The 27,726-nt window shown below is 37.9% G+C and overlaps 1 protein-coding gene across 2 annotated transcripts in view; it reads left to right on the forward strand.

Annotated features, from left to right (window-relative positions):
- The window catches only part of LOC131431054 (bone morphogenetic protein receptor type-1B), a 335,571-nt gene that overhangs the window by 275,293 nt on the left and 32,552 nt on the right, over window positions 1-27,726 (forward strand). The window contains exon 1 of one of the 2 annotated variants that reach the window (XM_058596509.1): window positions 4,599-5,764. The exons of the other annotated variant lie outside the window; for it this stretch is intronic. Within the exon in view, the coding sequence (XP_058452492.1) occupies window positions 5,731-5,764 (34 nt within the window). The 5' untranslated portion in view covers window positions 4,599-5,730. Of the gene's footprint in view, window positions 1-4,598; window positions 5,765-27,726 lie in introns of those variants that run through there. 2 annotated transcript variants of the gene reach the window in all.

The following is a 27,726-nucleotide window of genomic DNA, read 5'->3' on the forward strand; positions in this document are numbered from 1 at the left end:
GAAGTCGCCAAAAATATGAAGCTTTACTTCAGGTTCCATATTCGAAATAATTGTGTCTAAAGATTGAAAGAATAATTCAAAAGAGAATTTGTTCGCATTTTCGGGTGGGAAGTAGACAGAGCAGTAAATATGTTCTTCTCCCAATATTGAGACTTTGGCCCATACATGCTCAAATTCTTTATATTTAGGAGTAATAATTTCTTCAGAAGTAAAGCAAGAGTTAATGGCTATAAGGACTCCACCTCCAGATTTTTTCTGACAGAGAGATAAATTTCGGTCGTGCCGAAATACGTTAAAATTATTTCCAAATACTTCTTCGCTTCTTACACTTTCATCACAGCTGCTTTCAGTTCCAAGGATTACGTCGAAAGAGGAGGTTATTAAATTTTGGTGAATTTCTTTCATTTTGGCCGGGCTTTTCATGCGGTTGAAATTTTGGCAATAGACCAAAATTTCAGTCACATTTTGTCTGTGAAGCGAAGAAGTTTTTGAGAATTCTGGAATACTTACATTACTAATTCCTGTTTCTATTCCTTCGTCAAAGGGCGTCGTTATTTCCGAAAATTCGGCCTTGTTAAATTGTGTTCGGCTTCCCGGATTAGTTGGAGTCGGCGGGTACGTTCACTTGTCAAAAATTTCCCATAAGAGTCCAGGTCGGCCAGCGCTTCCTTAGGTTTCATTCCATATTCCTGATGCACTTCGATGAAGATTCGTAGGAGGTGGTCAGGTGTTGTTGGAAGGCCTTCTGATGCTAATAGCATTTTTATACTAGTTGGTGTCATACCCTCGATGCATACTGTAGGTTGTTGATTTTTCATGTATGACAAATACAGACGGACGACGTGCATTATTTTCGGGTCACGAAGCCTTGCTTTTAAGAAGCGTTCGTCGCCATTTGCAGATTGTGAAGTAAGACGTACAATTGGAGGACGCATTGGATCAATTTCGAATTGGCTGTCTGTATTCATGTCCTGTGATATTGCAGACGTATTTATGTTCTGTGATATTGAAGATGTGTTCATATAGTTAGTGGATGGTGCAGCTTCGATGTCATTACTTCCTAAGACCGGAGTAGTGTTGTTTTGAATACTTCTTGTTCCTTTGTAAGGGTTGATTGTTTCACCTTTTTGAAAATTTATGAATTTTGAGGCAATATCTGCACCTGGATTCCCGGAGAATTGAACCCGTGCAGCTGCTAGTAAGTCTTTGTCCAAGGGTAAGGTATATTGTAATGACACATTATTGTTATTGTTGTGGCAGGTATTGTTACTATTAGTGTTCAAGTTGCTGTTGTAGTGCACATTATTGTCGTTGTTGTTGTTGATCGTGGTGCGTCCGTCGGAACAACCAGTAATCAGAAGGAGCAATGTCAGGAGAATACGGCGGGTGCAGCAAAATGTCCGACTTAAGCGTTTCCTAATATTTTTTTCACGACTTTTGCGGCATGAGGCCGAGCGTTGTCATGCAGGAGAATAGTTTAGTTTAGTTTTCTTTCTTAACGAGAACTTCAGCCGGTGGCTGGTTCGTCTCTGGCCGCAGCAGAATAACTTTGCTCATGTATTTGCTTGTATTCCGGCCGTTCTTCTCGTAATGCACAGTCCGAACGCATTAATTGCAGCCTATAACGATCGCCCGTTCTAGTATCGCCTGGATGTAGCAGCTCATAGTACACAACACCCTTTTGGTCCCACCTGATAAACAACATGACCTTGGAACCATGAATATTCGGCTGAGGTGTTGAAGTTGAGGTCGATGGCAACAATTGACCGGGTATAGCGTAGTATCTTTTCTTCCATTTTTGATTCCCATAGATTTTAATCATACAGAATCTGTCACTTCCAATGATTCTTCAAGTTCCGCTTGGTTCCAACTGTTTGTCTTAGGAATTTTTTGGTTGTAAAGAGCGAGGCCTGTATTTAACGCTCAAATCTCCATTCTTGAAACGTCGAAACCATTCCCCACATAATTTATCAGTTGAAATATTATCACCATAAACATCCACAAGCATTTGATGCGGTTTCAGATCAACTTTTCTTCTAATTACAAAAAAAAACTAAAACTTTCCACAAATGCTGCTTAGTTAACACAAAATGGCTCATAATTAACATTGTCAAAGATCAATTTTATTTAAACTCGAAGCAATATGAGCAAAGCAAAGCCTTGGTAATACATTCCTGTAGTGGAATTTTACCTTCTGTTTCAACAGACTTCGCAGCCGGCTGAGAGTGTACAGAACCATTGCATGGCTGGAGCAACGATTCTACTGACACTACGAATCCTTCCAGGTCGGGGCTCGAACATACGACAACTGGTTTGTAAGACCAGAGCCCTATGTATTGAACCGCCAACCCGGGACGAAACAATATGAACTGAATATTAATGACGGATGTCTAACCTCTTAAAACTGTCGAGATCAGCTGTTACTGTTCAATACTCATAACAGCCAGAGCAATCTTTTGAAAACGAACCGAACTAATCTATACTCCCAATAACATTAGCTACTCCCAAACTTGGTGTAATGTGCATTTTCACTCATATTGAGTTAAAATTAATATGTAAAATATATGTTACAACAAAGAAAAACTTTTGGAAAATGCCTTAAGTAATAAATATGTATTTAAATAAAAAAATACACTGATAGGAACAGACTATTACATTGATATAAACAATATTTAACATTTGTTCATTAATGAGCTGGAAGATTCAAACGTGAAAAATTTTAACTATTGATTCGGCATTTGCTTTGATTGACAGAATACATAATCGATTCATAAACCAGAAGCCAATAGTGGAATGATACATTTTCATAGATGTATTAAATCACTAAAAAACTTTGCCTTGTGATGAAATTAAAGACATTGACTTCTGCATTACTCCACAACAAAGAAAGTGATAGCTTACAATGGGAATAGCAAATGTATCAATGTAAATATTTTTCGATGCATCAAATCTAAATATTAGTTAAAAACAGAACTGGATTAAATAGTACATAAAAATTAAACCGTTCTATCCATTTATAAGAACATGATTTGAGTATCAAAAAGATTTGATTCCAGCTCGGATTAATTCTTGGATGTTCGTAAACAATCGGTGTGGGTAGTTCTCAGAATACGACAATAATGTATCTAAATTTGTAGACATAAATAGAATCCAAATAGATTCGAGTAAATTTTTGCATCTGGATTCAAGTAAAAACTAATACATTTTTCGAAAAAGATATAGTAATCAGAAATGGAAAGGAAGTGTAATTTTGCACATATCAAGAATTAAAACAATAATTGGCCCTTTCGAGACTTAGATCTGACTCCTACTGCTTCGATTAGTTCATCCTATAGCTAAATTTGAATAGAAATGATGTGCTGATACACACAAACTCGAAATAGTTTGTGATGTTATTAACAATATGTATACAAATTTCAGCTTACTTTATAATTTATTTATTATAGTTAAATTAATAATTTATTTATTAAAGTTAAAAAATAAGAGGAATATGTTTTGTTAAATTCAAATCGTTGTGACTTTATTAGAATTATATTAGGATTAGAATTCTATGTAAAAGTGATGCTACGACGAAGGAAAACTTATGTAAATTGCCTTAAGAAATAAACGTATTTATGGAAAAAAAGTAATAAAACAAATCTGTATAAAATGTTCAAAACGACGAATGTAACATTGAGAGATTCTCTTTGTTTACTTTCTCTTTTGATTATTACGGCACTCTTAGCAATCCTTCTCTCCAATCATTTACCGAAAATAATAACTAAAGCTATCATCTTTTAATCTGCTCTGGAGAAATTACCGAAAAAAGCAGGAATATTTCGCAATAAGCGAAAGAGAAAGTAAACAAAGAGAATCTCTCATTGTTACATACGTCGTTTTGAACATTTTATACCGAAATAATCTCTTATCGAGATCGAACGAAGTAACGCATTTGCTTCAACTTTTGTTCGCTAGAACGAACGCAGCAGAAGTATCAGTACAAACTATGAATTTAATTTCGAATTCAGTTCATTTCTCTCCCGCAACGCATAGATCCGTTGCTGCTATCCATAATTTCACTATTCAGCATCCAACAGCAAACCATTTTCTCCACTTCCTTCATCTGCTAACAGCCGCAGTTTGCAGTTCGCTATGCTTCGTGCTTCCATGGGGAGCGCAACGGAGACAGCAAGTTCAATGTTTATGTTTTACTACCCGTGCTCGGGTAGCGACATGGTGAGCGAAAAGAACAGCACAACTCGATGGCCGTTTATTATTTATACGACTTCCTCGTAGGAGAATAATATTGAAAAAGTGTTGTGTTTATACCGGGAAATGAGCATGATCTTCATCTAGGCTTCTTACTTCTCGGTGTTCGTAAAACCCCGAACGGGTCCTCCTGACCGATGTAGGCAGTTTGGAGCGATACGGAAAATTATTATGCCGAGAGAAAACAAAAGAAAAACAGAGAGTTGAACGAGCGAGAAAGTTACTGGTTTGAGATAGAACGCTCGATGATTGGTCGTTGCTAAGCAGCTTCACTCTCGATGTGCTCTTAACATGTGGGTAGAGCGGTGAGCGAAGCTTTCCGAGCTTAGTGCTCTCAGTAAACGAATCGGCCCGAACAGTTTCGGCTGAACTGTTGATGCGTTGCGGTGTGTTTTTACGTTGGTCCGCAATTGTATGATTTTCGAACTTTAGTGCATTTGCTTTTGGTTTTTTATCAACCTGTATAAATCTTCGGTTTATGATTGATATCGTGCTGTGTAAAAAAGAACAGAACTGATTAGCTCATGTTGTGTATGTGCATTGCATTATTGAAAGATTTCCTTAACTCAAGAAACGTTAGCATAACAGAGGAAAATTATTTTATTTTTCCGACGCAAGGATTACGTCACGGTTGGGAAACGATTTCCAGCGAGGGATTTATATGAAAAAGTAGTGAAAAAGTGTGCTCCACTTGGAAAGTAATAAAGTTCATTCCGGAAAACGGAAAGTAGCATACGCGGAAATTTATGTGGAAATTGATTAACATACACACAGTAATTGAATGAATCAGTGAGTGTTTAACATATGTGGATTAGCTATTACTGTAGAGAAAAAATTCTCCCAGTGTTGTTTAGATGTGTGCACGATTCTACATATGTGGGAATGTAATATGGAAGAATAAGCATCCCAATTCTCTTTAGTAACTTGCCCAAAGTTTGTCAGCAAAAACAAAACACACGAAACATGTCGTAAATTACATCACTAGAAAACCATCACTTTTCCTCCAGTGATACCGGCATTATCGATTATTTCTTTCGTGATCGGAGAGAATAAGAACAAGCATCCGATCGATCGAGCGTGCCATAATTGATGATTTGACAGTTCGCAGCTTCAAGGCAACGAGCAACACAAAGTTTCGGACGTCCGGAGGTTTGCCTCGCGGGGACTATTATTTATCGGACTTCTGAACTCTCGCCAACACTGGAGAGACAAAAGCGAAATCTGCCAAAAACAAAAGCCCAGCCTCCACGGGCACGGGGTGAAACGACCGAGACGATCGAAACGATCAGACCGAGTAGGTCTTCAACGCGAAGGCCCCGGGAGGTGTAGCAAAGAAGAACCGATTCTTACCTTGACTGGTAGTCGGGACCCAGGCCGGTCGTTTCGGTGCTTGAGGAGCCCAGCCAAACGTGCAAGACTACGAGAGAAACAAAGACGAAGGAGGCATACGCAGATCCCGAGACGCTCGAGGTAGCTCCAGACATGGCGCCGAAATCGAGAAGAAAGAAGGCAAATGGTAAATAATAAATTAGAAAAATATATATTTTTCTCCTGATTTTCTGTCCCTCCTGCTTCCATGGAGCCCGGTTGGTTTACTGGTCCGTATTTCGTAAGGCTCCGTGGTTTTCGGTCGTCAAAGAAAAGGCTGCCGGAGACTTCATATTTTTATGTGATACTATTTTTTACGATATTCGTAAGAATAGTGGGATGCGGTTCCTGTTTTTTACGTATGTTGTGAAACTGTAGATTTCCAGTCGCGGATCGTTTTTGCCGGGCTGAAATTTAATGATATGGGACAAGGGTGAATTGATTGAAATCCTTAGTTCCGGAGCAACGCCTTCAGCTAAAAGGTGTTAATCTTTGTTGCCAGACTCGGCTCAATGAATCGCTCACAGAATCGCTGAAGTTTCCTTCGTGATGTTGTGTTTCATGGTGTATTGTATTTAAAGAAATGATAGTATTTTTCAGTGTTTATGATGTTGCATTTTGTTCAGTCGTTTCCTGAAATTAGCTTTCAATATTTATTGGAAGCTAATTCGAAATGTTATGCTACACAGAAAATTGAATATCAACTATGATGTAATTTTTATTATTATGTCGATAAATTTTACATCAACTTTCGTAATTTTTCAAAATTGGAGCAAAGTGCCGTGTTTTAGGATTGGAGAAGTTAGAAATTCGAATTTATTTAAAAAGTTACTAGAAATATTAAAAACATTCGATATTATTATTCTGAAAAGTCGCAGAAAATCTTAAATCTTATCACAAGTTGAGACATTTTATTCATTTTAGTTTTCAAAACCACCCAATTTTGTTTTGTTATTTTTCACGAAACATCATTTAGAAGGAAAAAATTACATTGAAGGACGTAAAACACATAGCGGTTCGATGTTCAACTCAAGCAATTTTCTACAAATTGCCATTCATAAGTCACAGAACCAATCTTCGTGCAAAAAATTTAGAGTGTAAATTATTTGTACACACAATGATTTGAGAGATATTTACATGCATGGTTTCAAGCAAACATTTTGGGTATCCTATATAGTTAAAAAAAATAAAAGCACACGGAATCTGAAAAGTCCCATGATTATTGCGCACAAATTACGTGTGATCGGTTCGACTGATAGTGAAAAAACAGATGTATATTTTCCATTTATTTGTCAGGTAGATAATTATCTTAATGCCTCAGTCGATAAATGGACATACTTTGTGATTAAGAAAATCTCAGTTCAGTTCCATTCGCTACCAATATTTCATTGTTCGAATTTGAATCCATGTAGTCTAGAAATTAGTTCCAAAATTCAGCTGGATTATGTTTGGAACTCAGATCCAAATTTTCTCCGAGTCTAGGTCCAGAATTCAGAACCAGAACACAGGTCCAGAATTCAAGTCTGGGATCTGGACTTACCGTATTGCGGGTCAAATTTCAGATCCTATAATATGGTAAGACCAAATCCAGTTAAAGAATTTTAATCTCGATCTAAAAGCAAAGCCTTGGTATTACATTCCTGTAGTGGAGGAATTTGACCTTCTTTTTCAACAGACTTCGCAGCCAATTCAGAGTGTACAGAACCATTGCATGGTTGGTGCTACGATTCTACTGACACTACGAATCCTTCCAGGTCGGGGCTCGAACATACGACAACTGGTTTGTAAGACCAGTGCTCTATGCATTGAACCGTCAACCCGGGACGACTTCTGAACTCTCGATCTAAACTTGAACCAGTAATATTATAAGTTAAGGTCCAACTGCTCTTTCGCTTTCGAGGCAAATGCATTCAACAGTGTTTTATAGAGAAGAACTCGAACCATTTGTTTGTCTGTTTGTATTCACGGCATCTGGTTATGTCTCTGACATTATCCATCTGCAATTTTTATGTGTTGCTATAACAACGCAAAAATCTGATGCAAGTATACTAATATTCGTTTTCAAGTTCTAAACGGATATAGGAGTATTAAACGGATATAGGAGATCACACTCTATTGGTTTTCAAACCGAGATCAATGTTAGAGCTTAGCTGAATAAGGATATGGTTACCCTAGCTTTCAAGTAAATAATAAACTCCTAACTAATTTTGTTCATAAATAGGTGGTTAAAACCGAAAAGTGTCAAGATTGTAATAAATTTACCTCATTTCTTTATAATTAATGATCACGTATTTTAATGAAGTATTTACAGAAAAAACTCCAAAAATAAAAAAAAAAGATTAGAAAATTTGTTCAACATTGAAAAGGTTTGAAATTTGTGTCTTTTTTGCCCCACCTGTTTTTCGATCAATCTGTAAAACTGTTGCTGACATTTCAAACAATATTGATTTAGAACTACGTTATTGTGTTCTATGAAGATGTACAAGTTCAAAATATAGAAAATAAAACCGTACAAATAGTAGTCAGATTTTGAGTATATTATCAACTTAAAAACTTTGAACAGGTTTTCGTTATCATTACTTACAGTACTTATCAATATTTCTATGCATCGATTCAAGTTGACTAAACTATATATTTTTTTAGCTAACAAGTCGATCAAAAAGTCCTAGGTATCACATAGAAAACAACAATTTTTGTTCAAATTAGGTTTCATTCATTAATGCATTCGCCTTGGAGAGCGACAATCAGAAAATAGTCGTTGGGGGTAAAATCTGGCGAATATTGTGGATGCGGTAGCAAATAAAATTTCAATTCATGAAATTTGGCCATTTTAACGTTCGACTTGTTACACGGTACATTTGATCAATTGTGAGAATCGTATTTAATCAAAATACGAAATTTTTTTTTCACCATTGTTTCTAATTTGGCAAAAGTAACGATGACTGATACACTGATTTTGCAGAAGTAACGATAACTGATACACTGATGAATCGAACGCCATGAGATTTCGTGAGATAAATGTTTCTATTGAACTGAAAGCTAGAAGAATTTTTAATTAGTGGTGCCATCTGTCTGTCAGAGCAGGGAATTATTACTAGACGCGTTGGTGGTCAAAATTTCAATTATCAACAAGTCAAGTTTAATTCTCTCTGCTGTACAAGCCACTATCATAGCTTTTCCTTACAGAGAAGACAGTTTCGTATACACGAACTCATTTTGAATTTCGCATAGCGTAAACGCCTTTATCATAACCAGCATTACTACCCGTACTCGCATATCCGTCCCATATCGGAATTCGTCATTTTTAGTTAGCTTGATGGATGGGGGCTTAATAAACTTTCAGAAAATACAATAACGATTGTGAGTTTGTCCAGCAAAATGAGCAAAAAAATATAAACTCTGTCTATCAGACCAATTTAGTGCAAATTTCATTTATTCAAGAAATTGAAATGTTGGTGATGTATTATCAATATTTGATTTGATCTTATTTTTGACATGACGATTTTTCATATGGGACGAATTTGAAAGTATGGACAGATTGGTATTGAACAGAACCGAATCTTGTGCGTTTTTTAAGCGGCATAGAATCGGTTTGCGCCAAACTTGCGTACACACCAGGAAGTAAACTGTTTGCAGATTTATTTTGTGTACCGTTCGCCAAACGCAACCGGCAATTTTTATTGGAATTCTGCAGATCTTTTCGCATTAGACAAAAATGGTCAACGTTGGTGAATCGGTTCTTCTAAGAACTTTCAGTAATTCCCTAATAACTAATAAGAATTTCCTTAGTAGCAAATAAGGATAATTTAGCAATGAAACGTTCAACCATTAAGCAGTAAGTGATTGTAATAAAGGTTGTGTAGTCCTACATTTCAAACAGCCCCTGTACAGGCTTGTAGTTTTTGACGTTTAAATTCATTCTCCCTAACCCGGACGCAAATTAGCAAATTATGATTATTGTACGCTTCAAAAGTTATGTTTGCATATCTCGGTTAATAGTTATGTTATAGCTTTCAATATTAAATTAATACTGTGCATAGTTATTGTCGAGCTATGAAACCCAAACAGTAAAAGCATCGTAAATTGATGAAAGCAGAATGTTTAGTAGTACTTCCAGGATATATAACTAATCGAAATGTGGATGCATATTTTGTGTACTTTAGATTGCCTAGTTATGCTGTGTAATCAAAAAGGTAACTTATCAGTCAGTCAGTCAGTCAGTCAATTCGAACACTCTATTTCTAGTTTCGGGCTATGAGTCCACAAAACACCCAACCAATTTAGTTTTCCGGCTGTATCTATAACCAACAAAAAAAAACTCGATCTCTGGCAATGGAATTGTGATGGGGTACACCCGACGCCGCAGCAAGGCAAAGGTTCGTTAAACCCGTACCGTCGATTCGTCGTTAGCCGTTTGCTTATCAGAACACAGCACCGACGCGGCTGACAATAGCGAGCGATAAGATTTCACCGTTTGTTTCGGTTTCTCTCCCTTACTATTTCTACCACCGCTGGTTTTCGTTGTTATTTCGCGGAACAGTTTTTAGTTCGATTTTTATTTGCATTCACGATAATAGTTTGCTTCAGTATGACTATCAAATTAAAACTATTGCCAACACAATGGAAGTATCCTGCTGGAGATAGTCATGTCTAAAAATTAATCGATTCATAGTTCATCCAGCAAGAACCCGTTCTCACAAGTTGCGGGGAAAATACTGATCATAATTCTTCATGTAACTGTTTAGAAATTCAAAGCTATTCAAGATAGCATTACATTGTATAATGCTCGCAGTCACGAGAAGAACAACGTCCACGACATCAAAAACAGATTGTAGATTCAAAACCACTATCAACCTATAGAAATCGGATATCCAATGCCCGGAAAACTATACAAAAGCATAACGAATTCAAGAAACGAATCACAACGAAAACGAATCGTGAAGCAACGAAAGAGAGGCATAAAATTTTACGATTCTTCCCGTATTGTTAGCCATCAAACGTAAATCTGTCCGACTCGCCTTCGAACCCAACGGAGATCCTAGATGCAGGCTGAAGAAATAAAAAAAAACTTTACTTCTGGTTCTGGCTTTTTAACAGCGAACAAAAAAAGACAATCTTTGTGCTTTCGGTTGAGCTGGTCGTAATCGAAAACGCTCATGAAATTTAACACCCGGACACTGGCACACAGAAGAGACCATCACCGGGCGGACCGAATTCTATTCTACTCGTTGGTAATTTATGATACATTGTAATCCGCCTTCGAAACGATCGAAACCAAGAGCGAACATAAAGGACTCTGGAACTCATGTGGTGCATTCGTAGGGAACTAACGTGTGAAGGGCATTGGGAAAAATCCTTCTTTTCTACAGCAAAAAAAAACTTATGGAAACTGACAGCTCGGACGGTACGTTCGGCGAAGAAGGTAATTTTTAAATAAGCCATGCCCGATATAGAAAAGGGCACAGAAAGCCTGTTTGAAACAAATACCTTCGAACACCAAGCTGCATCAGCAGCAACAGTCGTTGGAATTGTTCGCTTTTGAGTTAACTTTTGTTTTCGCACAACGAAGCACTCCGCCAGCGAAGAAACGCCAAGCCAAAGCGTACGAAAGCGAGAATGGTTTTCTTCGGAATTTTCGATTGAAATGGGACACAGGTCCGGGCATGTAATGTAGACGGTTGAGAAAAACGAAAACGATCATTCGGAACTGTGAATGCATTCATTTGTTGCACAGTTCGAAACGATGCACTTGAAAAGGAGCGAGAATTTTCTGGCAAACATGTGCATTTCTGTGTGCAACCGAGAAATGCAGCTATTGAATTGCTGCGGACTGCCGAAGGATATTGGTTCGTTGTGTAGCAAAATTTGGTCATGATGTGAAGTGTTGATTTACTTTGGACCAATGTTAAGTTTTGTTCAGATCTTCAATTAGAAAAGAATAGACAAAATCGTTCTCTTATCGTATGGGTCACATCATACACTCAACACGCTCCAGCATATTTGAAATTCATCTTCTTCAGTTGGACTCTTATGGTTTCATTTGCAACGGAACCAATCGCATGTATTTTCATTAAACAAGAACTAACCCCAGAATACCATTTTAGGAACAATTGAACCAGCATTTGATTCAGCAAAGAGCAAAAACGTGCACAAATGGTGCAAATGGAAACGCTTAGAATTCCCACTAAGGCTACTGGCAATGAGTTCAAAGCACATTCCCAAGTAGTAGGAAGAATGCAGCAAACGGATACACACATATCTTGTATCGCACAGGCACAGGCTTCTCGGAAAAAACATTGTTTATGGAGAACTCATACGTGCCGTGGAGAACCGCCGAAAAACAAAAACGTTAATTAATTAAAATTATAAAATCCTACAGTCGACACCACTTTTCCCAGCTTTCCAATGCACAGAACGGCAGTCGAAAACCTCCAACCGGTTGTGACAAGAAAGAGGAAAGCGAATGAAGGGAATGATTTCCTGTTAAATTAAACATAGTTGACAGTCACACCAGCGTACTCTCAAGGGAGTCAAGGTCTCACCGTCTCAATGTGAGAGCATCGTTCGAAACAAATGTGTGCTAACGGCTTTATGGAATCTGAGTTGCTCAAACTCGAAGATTTGGACGTAACATTTAATCTTATTACAGTGGAAAGAGATTTGAGCTCGGGTTCGGTTTCATCTAAAGTTGCTTGTACCGATGAAAGAAATGTCGGATAATAAAGTGTGAAAGTGAGAATTAAAATACTGACCACTAAGGTTACGGGAACAACTAGCATACGATTAAAAAAAAGACTTGCCGCTCAAGCAAGTGAAACCTGTCAGCTGATTTAATATGCTTACCTGATACAAGTTTTCGGCGACAGAAGAAAGAACGAATGAACGTGCTCCGTGATGAGATGTTTCGGAGAGAAATATTCTTACAAAAAAAAACCTGTCAAGACAAGGTTTCACTAGAACAACATAAAAGTTAAAGCTAAGGAAAGTGATTATTATTCTTACTTTGTCGTAGCCTGTACTCGCGGGACTCAAAGATGCGACAGAATTGGAAAATGTGTCTCGTTTTTTCTATCTCAGTTCCTTTCGTGTCCGTTGAGTATGAGTATGCTTATGACAAGATTGTTGCTGTCGGATCGAAAAGAAAATCACGATAATTTTATCTTGAAAAGTGAAGACGAATTAATTATAAAATATAGTGCTTGTTCGTATCAAAACTGGAACTTTGAATATTGAATTCGATAGCTTATATCCTCCCAGTTTCAATTCACATTCTGAGCGTGTTTTGGGGGGACCAATACAACCACCGTAACTCCTTTGGAAATCTTATTTCTAGATCGAATCTAGATGCGTGGGTTTGTTTGGAAGGTACAAGCTTTAGAGTGGCTCTCAGCCAGGTTTCAGCGATCGTTCCGTAGTGAGTGAATCAACTAAATTAATCTGTTTGTTCCACCGGTAATGTTCGTCATGTTGGTGACTCATTATTTTTACATCCATCATCTGAAAAATGTACCCGAAATAGCTTCAACAGACAAAAATGATCACCGAATTGTTCTGACAAAGTTGTTTTTTTTCGTCATCCTCTCCTAGGCTGAATAACCACACATTGGACTTAACGCTACTCAGCAAATCCTGTGCAATCCTTGCGCCATTTTTCTTAGTCATTTTCATCTACTTTTTTAAATTCTTGGTCGTTATTGAAGTTCTTCCCTGTTTTCGGAGCTTGCCTTCAAAATCGACCAAAATTTTCATATTAAGCGATGCCACATCCAACTATAATAGAGGGGTAATTGGTCGCGAAATGTCAGTGAAGATCAGAGACTTCATTACAGTGCCTTTCGCTGTCAACTCTGGAGTCCCTCAAGGCAGTCACTTAGGTCCATTTTTATTTTTACTCTACCTCAATGATCTCAACTTCATATTGAAATGCCACAAACTATCCTTCGCAGACGACTTCAAGCTATTTTATTTAGTTAAATGTCAAGAAAACACTATATATTTGCAGTCACAGTTAGACTTATTCACAAACTGGTGTCAGGATAATAGAATATTTTTGAATGCCTCGAAGTGTTCCGTTTTGTCGTTTACTCGTAAACGCTCACTGATTACCTACGACTATAGCATCTCGCACAATATACTGAAACGTGAATCTTCCGTGAAGATTTGGGTATCATTCTTGATTCCAAGCTGGACTTCAAAAGTCACATCGATTTTATGATTTCGAAGGCCTCCAAGCTCTTGGGTTTCGGCTTTCGTGTTACCAAGAGCTTTACTAATGTATACTGTCTTGAGGCATTATATTGTGCTCTTATCCGTTCGACGCTAGAATATACAGCTGTTGTCAGGGCACCTCACTATCAAATCGACATTGCACGCATCGAAGCTATCCAGCGTAAATTTGTTAGATTCGCTCTGCGCAATTTACCTTGGAGGAATCCCACTAATCTTCCTAGCTACAAAGATCGTTGTAAGCTTATTGACCTGGATCTGCTATCTGTTCGTAGGAATGTCTCCAAAGCCGTTTTTGTTGCTGATTTATTACAATCACGTATCGATTGTCCCGAACTTCTGCAATTGATTAATCTGGACATTCATCGACGTAATCTACGCTCTCATCGTTTCTTGAGTTTACCCATTGCACGAACAAATTATGGTTACAATGAACCATTTTCCAGTATGTGCAGGACATTCAATAGCTGCTCCAATGTTTTCGACTTTCATCTATCTCGAAACATGATCAATCGATTGTTTCTTTGCCACTTTTCAGATTAACTTTGGATTAGGATTTGTCTGTAACTGTTTGTATTTTTGTTCAACCTAGTGATGGTTGAACAAAAATACAAAAAATTCTCCCATCACCGTTGGAAACTAATCAGATTCGCTCGATGATACTAACCATTTCGCTTCCCCTCTCATTTTCTTCGTCTTCTTTAATTCTATTGGAAACTAATCAGATTCACTTGCAAATGCTAACCCGCTCGCACTTCCTTCTTTCCTACGTCTTCCGCCATCTTTTCGATCACTAATTAGATCTACATGCCGATTCTAACACCGTTGTTCGACCACGCTTATTTTCCACCCCCTCCACCTACCTTCATCATCCATTTACCTTTTTCTCCGCCAGTTGAAGCAAGAACACTATTGCTGCCCTGTAGTGCTTGGTGTCATCACCTAGATATAGGGTTATAGGTTTATTTTTAATTATTAGTTTTTATTGGTAGTTTTTTTTTTTTTTTTCATAAATACGTTTATTTCATAGGCAATATACATAAGTTTTTCTTCGCCGTGGCATCCACAATACATAGTAGTTTAAACCTAATACATTTCGAATATCATATTAGTATGTTGGTACTCATTAGTTAATCTAAACACTGTTTTTATCAAGCGAGTTGCTATTTTAAATTACATTAAATAAAATACATTTATTTTGTACATGATCTTATAACTATTTCAGGATTGTTTGTATCAGTTCACCACTTATATTCAATATCCTATAGTTGGCTATTGGTTGAACTCATGGAAGAGAAAACAGTTTAACATAAAATAAAATTTAAATTGGAACTCCAATGGATTTAATGAAATGATAAAGAAGTTTCATGTATGGAAGGTCACGACAAGCAAGAATGTCGCGAACTGGGACATTGGATAGTCTACCTTGGGTACGCAAGGAATTTATTAGTTGAGATCTGACATCACGAAACTCCACGCATGTCCAAACAACATGGTCAATATCGCGGTAACCTTCGCCGCAAGCACAATGATTAGTCTCGGAAAGTCCAATTCGAAGGAGATGTGCATCTAACGTGTAGTGATTGGACATGAGTCTGGACATCACACGAATGAAATCTCTACTCACATCCAGTCATTTTTTTTATTGGTAGTGTTAAGCCTTATTGTATCTGTTGGATCATTGTAATCTGTTGATACGAAAGATGAGGAGATTTTATGCCTGCTGGAGATTGCCAAATTTCATCTCCATCGGGCTTTTCCCTGCTCCCAAAAATAAACAAAATAAACATTAGGGGTACCATTATGAGATCGGTGGCAGAGCAGCAGGCACTTCTGAAGCCACAGATCGCTTGCCACACCAGGTACTTCTTGGTAAATTAGTCGACCTTCTTCTTACGGAACATCATGGTGGGAAATATCATAATTTTTGCGATTTTTTTTCAGAATTATTTGTCAACAAAATAATTTCAAATGTTTTGTATGATGAAAAGCATCATTCAAACAACATTTTGTACTTTTTTAGTGGAAAAAAATCATGATTTGCGGTGTCCACTGTATCTCAGCGCAGACTAATCAGAGGTGAACAAATCAAAACAGTGTAGTTAGAGTAGAAGTTTTTCTAGACCCCAACGTTTCTGTTTAATTTTTTTTTTTGAATTTTTGGTGGTTGTTCAAAGTGAAAACTACGATTTTTCACGAAAAAATCCGCCGTTTTGTAGCTATAAAACCCCCCAAAGTAACAAACAACGAAAAGGAAAACGTTGTGGTCTGGTTTTTTATATGTAGAAAATGCGTGCAAAATTTGAAAAAAAATGGTGCAATAGTTTTTGAATGACGATGGACACGGACTTTCAAAACCTGCTTTCGAAGGAAACGCGTTTAAAGTTTTTTGTCTATAAAATCAATGGAAACAATTTATTACCCAAGGGAGCCCGCAGAGTTTAACATTTTCAAAAAATCATATTTTTTCTTTTATAATTTGTTATAATGAAAAATTTCAAGAATATTTCGTCAAGTTTAGTCAATCGAAGCAGAAATCTTGGGCCTGTGCGCCGAGCTCTTACTTCTTCGCAGTATGAGATGAGCAAATATAAAAGCCCATAACATGCTGATTTTTGTTCCGATAGGCTTGAGAATTTCACAGACTATTCTTGAAATGTTTTACTATAAGAAAACACAAATACAAAAATAAATGATTTTCCAAAAGTGTTAGTCCCTACCCGCCCCTTAAGTGGCACTTGGGATAAACAGATAACTTGATTCAACCAAAATCATTCTATTTCAAATTCTTTCAATTTTCGTGACAGCTATCGATGAGTTTGATGATGACGATGATCGTTTGGTGAAGTAGGTGAAGTATTCATATTTCTCCATCCTTCCATATGAACTATTGAGATGGAAGCAATCGGTAATGGTCGCTATCATGCTGTAGAGATGTTCCTAATGGTACTCTTAGTAGTCCATCTGCATTCTAAAACTGTCGTCACAACGCAGTGCTTTTTACTACTTTGATAATGCCTCTCTCATATAAGGCTTCATCCCTATAGGCGAAAAATTAGTAATTGATTTTCACAGTGGTGATTACCGGACTGTACGGTGGATGTTTCTGACGAGTCTCTAAAGACAAGTGTGGCCTAGCGTTGTCCTGAAGGAAAACGACAAATTTGTTTTGTTGGCAAATTCTGAAACCTTCTGGTGAATCGTTAGCTTCGAACGGCGGTCCAGTTGTTTGCAATACAAATTTGATCATATGGAAGAAATTCATAATTCCAAATGCAGAGCAGAACTTTCCAGCCCATTAGTATTTTTTCTGACCACCATTCGAATTGCATCATCGCACTTTGTTCATTATCGTTTTTCCATTTTATTCCGATTTCACACAATGTTACCGTGTGCAACCCACTTCTCATTCCCAGTCACCATCTGTTTAAGATGTAGGTTTGATTGTCAGTAAATAAAATTTGAACTGAATAATTTTCGTGAATTACGTAAGTTTACAATCCATTGCAGTATGTCACAAAGTCTTTCTGCAAGACCGTCAGACCAGTTTTGAAGTATTTAGAAAAAGTTTGAGGTTCCCTTAAAATTTGTCTGGATAGAATTGTGTGGCTTAAAGTATACTCGAACACACGGAGACGAGATAGTTAGATTTCTCATAAAACGTACCTAAACCCATATTCATGACAATCACAAACGTTCCAACACTATTAAAAGCAAATATTTTCACAGATTTTCTAAAAGAAGAAACCATGCCACACTGAGCGCAGATGTCACTGTCAATTTCCAGGTCTCACATCACGTAGCTACCCATGGATGGAGCAATCAAATCACAAATTATATTGAAACTAATTGCGGGAAATAAACTTTTAATTCCTACCAGTCCCACATCATCTCGTATATTTAAATCCATCCATTTAATGCAGCGCCTAGTGCGTACAGAGAGAGCGAGAGAGACCCTAGTTCGACATAAGCCATTTAGCTTTTTGTAGAACAACAGGATGATGCCAATGTTGTTTGGATTTGCTCGGGACCGATACTCACGCGAGCCCCTTTATTTTTGTTTTTCTTTATTTTATTCACTTTTGCTTCCGACGCGAAAGCGGCGTAATAATCGCCAATTAATGCTCTTGTTTACATCGTCATACTCTCTATGCCCGCCAGCCGAACCAACTTGGAGCAGACCTACGGGCATGGGTTCAGGGCGGTTCTTTTCAAACCATTCGGATCTGTTTTGACTTGAATCACGCTTCGGAGTGTAGGCAAATTAACGGCCCGTAATACCAGATTATTTTTGCATCATTTGCTTGAGAGGCAAAATTTTTATTATTGCATCCGATGCATTAAAATCCCAACTCCGGTTACTAATTACCTTAGCGAGGAAACGTTGTACCCCTCACAGTAACCAAACAAAGCAAACCGAAAAAATCTTTCTCCAATGAATTACCGATCTTAGTACTTTCACTCATGTTTTGTTTCTACCTTCATTCCTTAAAACGTAGTTAGTGACATTCTGTCACCATATTTTCAATATGGTCAGTACTCAAAACAATCTAATTTCTGCCCCATATCGTAACATTAAACTCACTGCTGTTTGGGTATTGAAATACCACCAGCAAAACCGGCGAACGGTGTTATAACACTTCGAAAGACTATCTATTTTCCACTCGCAAGGACGTAAACAAAGCCGAGCCTACCGGCCATTGACGTTGCTAGAGCGTAGGGATCGCACTAATCATGACTTCCTCCTGTTGCTGTATGATGCGATGAGTAGTCGTACGACGTCGTCGTACGCATTGCAAGATGGTGCATTGGTATGCTGGTACATCAGTAGGTAGCTATTTTTGGTGTCTGCCGCTGTTAGAGCGATCATCGGGATGGTGATCGAGTGCGCGCGGTGTGTGCGGAATTAGAGCACGAGTCGCAATGTGGGGAGAATCTGTATGTGCGTGTTTTGATTTGTTTATAGTAAGCGAAAGAAAACTGGCTCACTATCCATCAGGCAAAAATGAGAGTAATGAGTTTAGGAAGTGGCAGACTAGATTGTATATTTTGTTTTAGCTTAGCCTCTGGCCAGTGGATTCCGCCAGGGGGTGGTGCCGGACAGGAACGTGGCCGCCATAATTCATCGCGCGGTTTGTTTTGTTTCTGAGCGGGATCACTTTTCTGGTGCTTGTGTGTCGTTTCGCTAAAATCTAACCTCGCGGTTAGAAAAACACGGTGTTAAAATTTTTAACGGTTGTTATTGTTTTTCTTCCTTTCATCCGACGAGAGCGCGAAACGGGCGTAACTGGTGGGGGAATTCCGTAACAAATTTAATTTTTCAACGATTGTTTTGGTTGGTTTTAGTTCGTGTATCAGATTTGACAAATGAGATCAGACGAGAAGCTCTCCCTGGGGGACGTCCGCCCTGCATGGTAACATATATTTTAATTCTAGTTGAATATCGAGAAAAAGAGTAAAATACCTAGCAAATACAGGCAGAATAATCTCGAATGTTTAAAGCAACGAGCTCAATGTGCTCACAATATAATTGTTTTAAAGCACGATGTCGTACATTCAAACCAGAACGAGGTCGTTTTAAACAAGAGTAAACTTGTTTGAAATAAGTATTGGTTGAAATAAGCTCGAATTGCTATTGTTACTAAATTTAAAAATATTGCTGAAATTTCTCGGAACTTGCGGGTCATTCACACGAAAAACATGAATTTTCTATTTTTGTGTTATTATAATATGACGATTCTAGATCATTCGCTTCTCGGAAATTATCAAAGTAAACTTTTCTTTTCTTGAAAATACTATATTTTTTGTTGACTTTACGTTTCGACTTAGACTCGTCAGTGCATAACAGTTTATGTTAAACTGTTATGCCAAGAAGCTCAATATAAACCAACCGTTCAACAGATGTCAAGTTATTGCTGTTTGCAACACACTTACAGTTACTCACAAAATTGATCGTACACACGAAAAAATATCACATTTTCACATTTTGCTGTTCAATTAGTAAGTTTAAAGTAACAAAATATATGTAATTTCAATGTTATATATTTCATGAATTGGATTAATATACATTTTATTTAAATATTAAGATTCTTTCCATTTGGTGGTTCGATTTCAACAAAAAACGCCTTAGTTCTATCTCACAAAATTGATCGTACACTCATTATGAAAATCTGCATTATTAAGTGTAGCTGGGGAATGCGCATTGGAATATCAAATTTAGTACTTAGTGTGGCCTCCCTTAGCATTGATGACGGCTTACAAACGACGATGCATTGGGTCCACTAGTTCTTTGCGCAAGATGCTCGGATGTTTTCTCATACTTATTTTATTTTCTGTTTCAGCGTGTTTTTATGATGAGTTAGTATCCTTGAACCGCCGAATAATTTTATCCCTTGGGTTTTCGATGGGATTCATGTCTGGTGACTGTGGTGGTGTTTTTAATTGCTTAGGAACGTTATGTAACAGCCATTCCCTAACAACATGTGAGGTATGTTTTGGATCATTGTCCTGTTGGAAACAATATTCTGATGATAGTCCTAATTTTTGTGCACTTGGTTTTAGTTTACGTTTCAGGATATCCATATATAGCATTTTGTCCATATTCCGGTCGATAAACTCCAGTGTTCCTGTGCCTGAAAGCTGCCATACAACCCCACAACATAACACAGCCTCACAACATAACACAGCCTCTCAAATGTTTATATATGAGCTCTGTATTCGGCTCTCTCCAAACAATTTGTCTACCATCAAATCCAAAGCAAACTATTTTTGTGTCATCAGTGAATATTATCTGATTTCAATACTCCAGCGGTTTGTTTACGTGGGTTTTGGCGAACTCAAGCCGCTTCTTCTGATTTACTGCTGATATGAATGGCTTTTTACGGATTTCCTGAGAACGCGGCGAACAGCTTCAGTTGAAACAGGTCGGTCCGATAGGATCCGTTTTCTTCCCCTTTCTGCCTTGTTCTTCAGAGTTCTCTCGTATTACCAGTTGTCAATGATATTCTGTACGGTGGAATGTGATCGTGCAACGATTTCTCCTATTTCGCGTAAGGATTTTCCTTTACAGTGCAAGGAAATGATCAATTTTCTTGTAGAAATCTCTTTTTGCTTTCTTTTGCCTTCCATTACAAAAAAATAACGGTTTTCTCTGCATTTCAATTTATAACTCTCAAACCAAAGCTAAAACGAACTATTATTGTTGTTCACTCTAACACTGACAGCTTACACACATAACGAGTTCATAGTAAATTGTGTCGATATTGGTGTACGATCAATTTTTTGAGATTAAAAAAGGCATACATTTCCTTATAAATCGATTATTTCTAACAACAAAATAATTTTAATCCATGTTTTCGTTCAATTATGTTTCAAAACAATTTTCATTGCATAATCACTTCAATATAAATTAAAAACTAGCTAACAACAGTAAGAAACTGCAATAAAATGTAGCATCATACGAGTGTACGATCAATTTTGTGAGTAACTGTATATTGTTTGCACCGAGGTGCAAAGTCCTTTCTGACGTGTCAAACGAACATAAGTTTCGGCTTATACTGGCCGATTCAAATAGTGATCTTTTTGGGGTCAACCTATTTTTTGACAATTGTTTGTTCCCCAAATGAATACAAGCATTATTAATGATCACAAAAGAAGAGAAATTGAATATAAAACATCATATCTTCTTATTTTTTATTGTTTTACGTTTCGTCTTCGGTTCATCAGTGCAATAGCAGATTATATTGAACTGCTAATGTCGACTCGTGGATCAACATAACCCGCCAAACGTAAAGTAAATGCTTTTTGCAGAACACTTCAGCGAAGTGCAGTGTATATCCAGTAGAGATGGTCGAGTTTCTGGTATTTGTCGGGTTCGGGTACAGAAGAAGATATGTTTTTCGGGTTCCGGTCAGGTATGTATGTCGTTTTTCCAGTTTCAACGGGCAAAGTTTAAAAAATTTGGTCGTGTTTCGGAATATTTTCGGGTTCGGATCGGGTACGGATACAGTTTTTTTTATCGAGTACGGATCGGGTTCGAGCTCTGAAGAAAAATTAATCTCGGGTTTTGATGGGGTACGGGTAAACATTTTTTATTTCCGATCGGGTACGGGTCGGGTTCGTGTATTAAAAAATACTTACCTGACTATCTCTTATATCCAGACGTGCCAACGAAACGAAACACAATGATGACATACTGGTCGATAACTGATTGTAGTCATTCAGTTCACTTTGCACACACTAGTAACTTACAAGGTGCCAAAACCTCCTAATGAAGGAATTTCAGTTTTTTAATACAATGTTACAGATGCAATGATAGTTTTTTCGCGCAGAATTGTCTGGCGGTTTCGGAGCAAACTGTGCATTTTCCAACAATAACTGTTTTCCTAAATATGAAGATATCCAGTAAGCATGGACCAATGCGGCATGAAAAAAACATGTGATTGCTAAATGGCATTTTAGTCGCTCTTTAGGTTGCTTAGAATCCATTGTTGAATAAATTTACGATTATACGTAATTGATAATGCTTATTTGTGGCAAGTTTCAAGTCAAAATTGCGAATAGTGTTCAATTTTCAAGAAAAAAGATTCCAGATTGCTGAATAGGGTTCGAAGCTCAAAAATGGTCTTTTTATAGTCAATAGTAATCAATATTGGTTTCTTGGGTAGTCACGTACTGGCCAAAAATTATACTACGATCAACTATGTTCATCAAACAGATAAATTGTGTGATATCAAAACACAAACTTTTTAGCATCCCCAAACCACGTGAAATGCCTCGATCACGCGTATTGGCAAACACTGTTAATTACGCATCACTCATCATCAGATCTCACAACTCGGGATAAAATTATTTTCTAAATTTGTTTTGCACAGTACATATGGTTCATTTGATGTAAGCAGTAGCCATTCAATTATCTTATCCGGCAGATAAAATAAGTTTATGGCTAGTTTATGGTTCCAAATGGTTTCTTAAGATGAGTCTTTACATCATCTTAGAGAAGTAACTCTTACATGCATTATTCCTTTAAAAAAAATAAGTAAGAAATATCATCACTTTGAGAAATGGTTATCGGGTTGTTCGGATCGACAACTTTATTATACTGACCGTTCTCAGTTGGAAAGCAGGTTCTGGAAATCATTCCTTTTCAACTTACTTCGCAGCCGATTCATAACGTAACGTTGCACGGCTGATGCTACGATACTACTGACACTAATAATCCTTCCAGGTCAGGGCTCGAACATACAACTGGCTCGTGAGACCAGTGTCCTATGCGGTGAACCGCCAACCCGGAACATGCTGGTATCTACTGCTGCGAAAAAAGATAAGAGCTTTCTTATCCAGTAGGTAGATTCAAATTGTTGTAATCATATTGTATTTTTTGTTTTGACAGTCATGCTGCTGAAAAGACACTTAGTTTGAATGGTTCACGGTGAAATATAGTGGTTAACCTAAATCGAAGAACTCAGCATTCCGAATGCTATTCACTTCTAATAAGTACTTTTTCTCTGGAAATGAAGTGGCTGATTAGTTGGCCAGAGTGAATGTTCGCAAACAATTTCAAAAGAAAATTAGCTCTACCACTGTTAACTAGTTGGATAAAGTTTTTTTTTTTCACTAAACTTATAAATCTTGTTGAGGATCGGAGGGCCTTCTGTTTTCTATTCATTTTGTACTGTCTTCCCAGTAAACATTTTCTTATAATATTTCGTACTGTTTGACAACAGATGTTCTGCAAGATGACTTTTCGCAGTTCGATTCTGTTCCGCAATCATAGGCCATGTGACAAATGAACTATAATAGTTTTTTTTAACAAACAAAGTTTTCTTTCCAACGAGTACAAGCGTTCTTTCCAACGAGTACATGCTATTTTATGCAATTGGAAATGAGTGTTTGTGGCAAAAGAAAACAGAAAGATTCTGCACTCCTAAAAAGATTTTGCAGATAATTTACTTATGTCGACTTTTTCGATACACGTTCGTAACGTAATGACATGTTTCTAAATCGAAAATGGTGGAAATGCAAAATATCACGTTGGGTAAATTATCCTGCTTCCATATTACGAAACCAAACATGTCTAAATTCGTCTGGATTTGGTTGGAGAAATCACAGTCCATAAACTTAGGAAGTTCATTGCAAATTATCCCGCTGTGAATTTGGACACGCCGTCAGATTGCGGAAGTACGTGAAAGGGCGACCGACCGATGAAGCATCGCTTGATAGTTGTCGTGAAATTTGATAACACAGCATGTGTTGTCAAACTTCGGCACTTTGTGTGACCGTGCAGCGTTCGTTCGCGGATCGTAAGGCATGAGGCACCCACATTCAGCGGTACGCTGAATGGTTATCGAATAAACCCAACTACAGAGCCGCTAGCCACATGATGTTTTATCAAACCCACGCAACAGTACCACCAAAAATATTCGTGCTTCGAAAACTTCACGGGACCATACTTGAAAACGTGATTCTGGTAGCTTCTGGTGGCAACAGCAAACTGATTTCGATTTCAGCATAAATTAATACCTGATTTGGTGTAATCCTCCCACTTTGGTTCAGTCATTTCTAGTGGTTCGATCGACACGACAGACTCATCAGACAAACAACAATGCCGTGTCACGTCACCAGCTACCAATTATCTTCTCTTGAATGAGTTTTGCTAATCACTGATCGCGGCTGACTATTCATATTTCATTCGGCCAACTCGTGGTGACTTACCGAAGAGCTCGAAAACCACTTAAGGGTAGAAACTGCTGACATGCTTTCACCGTAATAATTGCAGTGTTGCCTGACATTTGATCGCTTCCCACAGTGCTTAGGGATGGACTAGCCCTGACTGACCTCTTCCACTTCAGTCGCACCAGATGGCGTCACTTCATTATGTTCGTTCCTCATTCGCAATCTGAACTAAACGTACACGTTCGTCTTAAAATTTAATGTGTTATTGATTTTTCTTCGCGTTCCTCGGGCCAACAAGATGGTCCTTCTCTTTGGTTCGTCCGAAAACATGTTAAACTGTTTCTTAATTCGGCAATTATTATATTATCGTTATTATGGCTGTAGTTATTTATTTATGTTATTAATATTAATCGCGTTTTGGTTGGTGCTGCTGCTGTTGTCGTTGAACTCTGGCCCACCACACCTCATATCTTCGGGTGTACTAAGTCGTATGCGAATTCTGCGTTACTCACTTCATCGACCACTTATTTGACTGACAATTATGTTTCTGATACCGCTTATATTGGTTTTCTTTGTACCTTTCTACCGTCTTCGTGTCTGCTGTCTGCGATTAACAACCTTCACCCTTATTTGGCGCTCACCTTGACGAAGACCTTGCACCGACTGGTGGCACCAGCAGTACTATCTAACGGAATTCCTTGTTTTCTGGTCTTGCCTCGTCAGATTTTGACCCCATTTTCAATCCGCTTAACATCTTCCAAATGATTCGTTAAATTACGACACATGCCTAACGTAGATCAGCCTGCACATAATGCGTATGCCACAATGCATCGGGCGCAGAGGCGTAATTCATTTTAGTGCATACATATTTCACCTTTCGGCCGTTAACATGAACAATAACAATCTCGCACCGAACCAGAGAGTTGCTAGTGGGAGGGGTTCATTAATTTTGTCACTCCACTCGGGAGTGAATAATATTTATCGCTCAATAAAAGAGTAGTTTTTAGCAATCATCGTTATTTTTGTTGTTGTTTTCTTCTGTCAATCCTGCCATCTGGTTAGTTGGTATACGGGAGAAAATGACGATATCTTGTGAGTATTTTTTCTAACGGTTATTGTTGTCCATTGTCACCCACCGCATAGTAATATTCTAACTCTGTTATTCTATATGCCATGTTTTTTCACACTAACTGCCATTCTTAAAGAACACAAATCCACTACCAGTGGTATTTTCGCGTGAGTATGAGCTCTCTTGTTATTACCCGAAATGCAATTACTCTCATGATTTGCGTTTAAAGATTTATTACTTCAATGATGACATTGAGCCATCAATCACAACAGCACCACCAAAATATAAATCAAAAATATTTTTAATGAGTTTAGACTAAATTTATTGCGTTTCAGTACTTCTGTATGGTTTCAGTAAATTTAAACGATCGTAACATTTTCTTTTTATTTCTCCATTTTCTTTACAGGTACGTTAACTAAAGATTGATGGTAACAGAAAATCCGCGATCGTATCAACCGTAAACCAAGCAAGTAAAGTAGATCTAAATTTGTGAAACTTTCCGACAGCCGGTGGCACGAAAACGTCTACGTCTCCGAATTGTGCAACTTTGTATTGCAAGACGCAACTCATAACTTATTTGCGGAGCATTTGTGGTCCGTCGAGCGGGTTGCGTTCTGATTCCTGAAACAAAAATAAACAATTGGTTCTGCTGCCTATGGAAGGTGAAGAATGGTGCAGTACGGCAAAAGTAGGAAATGGCATTTGAAAATAGCACGGCATTCTCGCGTCATTTGCAAAATCCAATTTGCGACTCGTAGAAAGTATTAACGTGGTGGAGTAAGAGTCATGCGACATTCGGGCTTATTTTTTTTCTGCGAAAAATAAAACTGTGCCAGCAGACTGCGCGGGATTGTGTAATTAACCCTGACGCATTTCGACTAACAGATGGCAAATTTACGCCATTTCATATTATTAATTTTTCTCGTGATGTGCTGAGCAACCGCGTTGAATAGGTTCACAATGAAATTTCAAAAATCCTTCCGATGATTGAAATGTATACTGAGCTGAGCTCTAAGGTTCCATACCTTTTCAACAATCACCGTCATCGTTATGTTGATTATGTGTTGGCCGCCTCCAAATACGGTTAACTCAACGTGTTTACCTAGTATGGAATCTCGGCTTTTGGATTATTGTATTGACGGGCTGGTTTGCGGGAATTCTAATGATTGATATCTCCATAGCCAACGTATGAATGTAAGCAAACTGCCATAATAGTAATGCAGGGCCATACGGTCGACGTGCAAGCAACTGGCTCGAGAAAAACAGAACAGAAAGCAATTGCAATCACTCAAAACTGCAGGCAAGCACTGCAGGTCTTGCCGAGTGATCGATCACAGATTTTGTTCTCCCCTTCATAACGGTGTTTCCCGTCCGGAGCATATGAGCGCACAGAAGACTTGCGATTGGAATTGAATTAATCTTCCAGCATGCAGCCCTCCCACTCGAGCAAACCATTCCACCGCGAACAGTAGCTACTGTTGGATGCTGGATCGTGACACGACGGGGTCGATCAATGCTGGAACCGAATCACTCGGTATAGTGGAACAATCCGACCACTCGAAGTAAACCCTTCGAGCTTCGTAGCTCAATCAATCGACACAAGATAGGAAATTATAACGACTTTTCTCTTGGAGGTGGTCGATGAACGGCTTACATCAATTAAACCAGAATTGAACTTAACTTATGGCTTTGGCAGGCTTAATTGAAAGAAGCTGCGGTTTGCTGGCAATGGAATTCGTTTTCCAAACGCGATAGGAAGAAAAATCAATCGAATGGATGTTGATGCACATTGTCGTGGAATTTCTGGAACATATCTTGGTTTAAATGGGCTTGTTAATTTCACCTTTTTAAACACAATTGTCGTGTACTTTTCTCCAAGACTTGTTTCAATCCTGCTTCAATTGTAGGAATTTCATAATGATCAAGATTGACTTCGGGAATTTCTAATTGTGGTTAAGGACACGTAACCACTTCTTCTGAATCGGAAGGCGAAGATTGAAATTCTACAATCGAAAGAATAAAATCGCCAATGTTTAAAATACGAGTTTCCTGAGAACTCAACCAAACCCTAAATTATTTTATATATTTGAAATCACATACGAGTTTTCTGGAAACTCAACCAAAGTCTAAAGATTTTTTTA

Source organism: Malaya genurostris, chromosome 2 (assembly GCF_030247185.1).
Source record: "Malaya genurostris strain Urasoe2022 chromosome 2, Malgen_1.1, whole genome shotgun sequence".
NCBI lineage: Eukaryota > Metazoa > Arthropoda > Insecta > Diptera > Culicidae > Malaya > Malaya genurostris.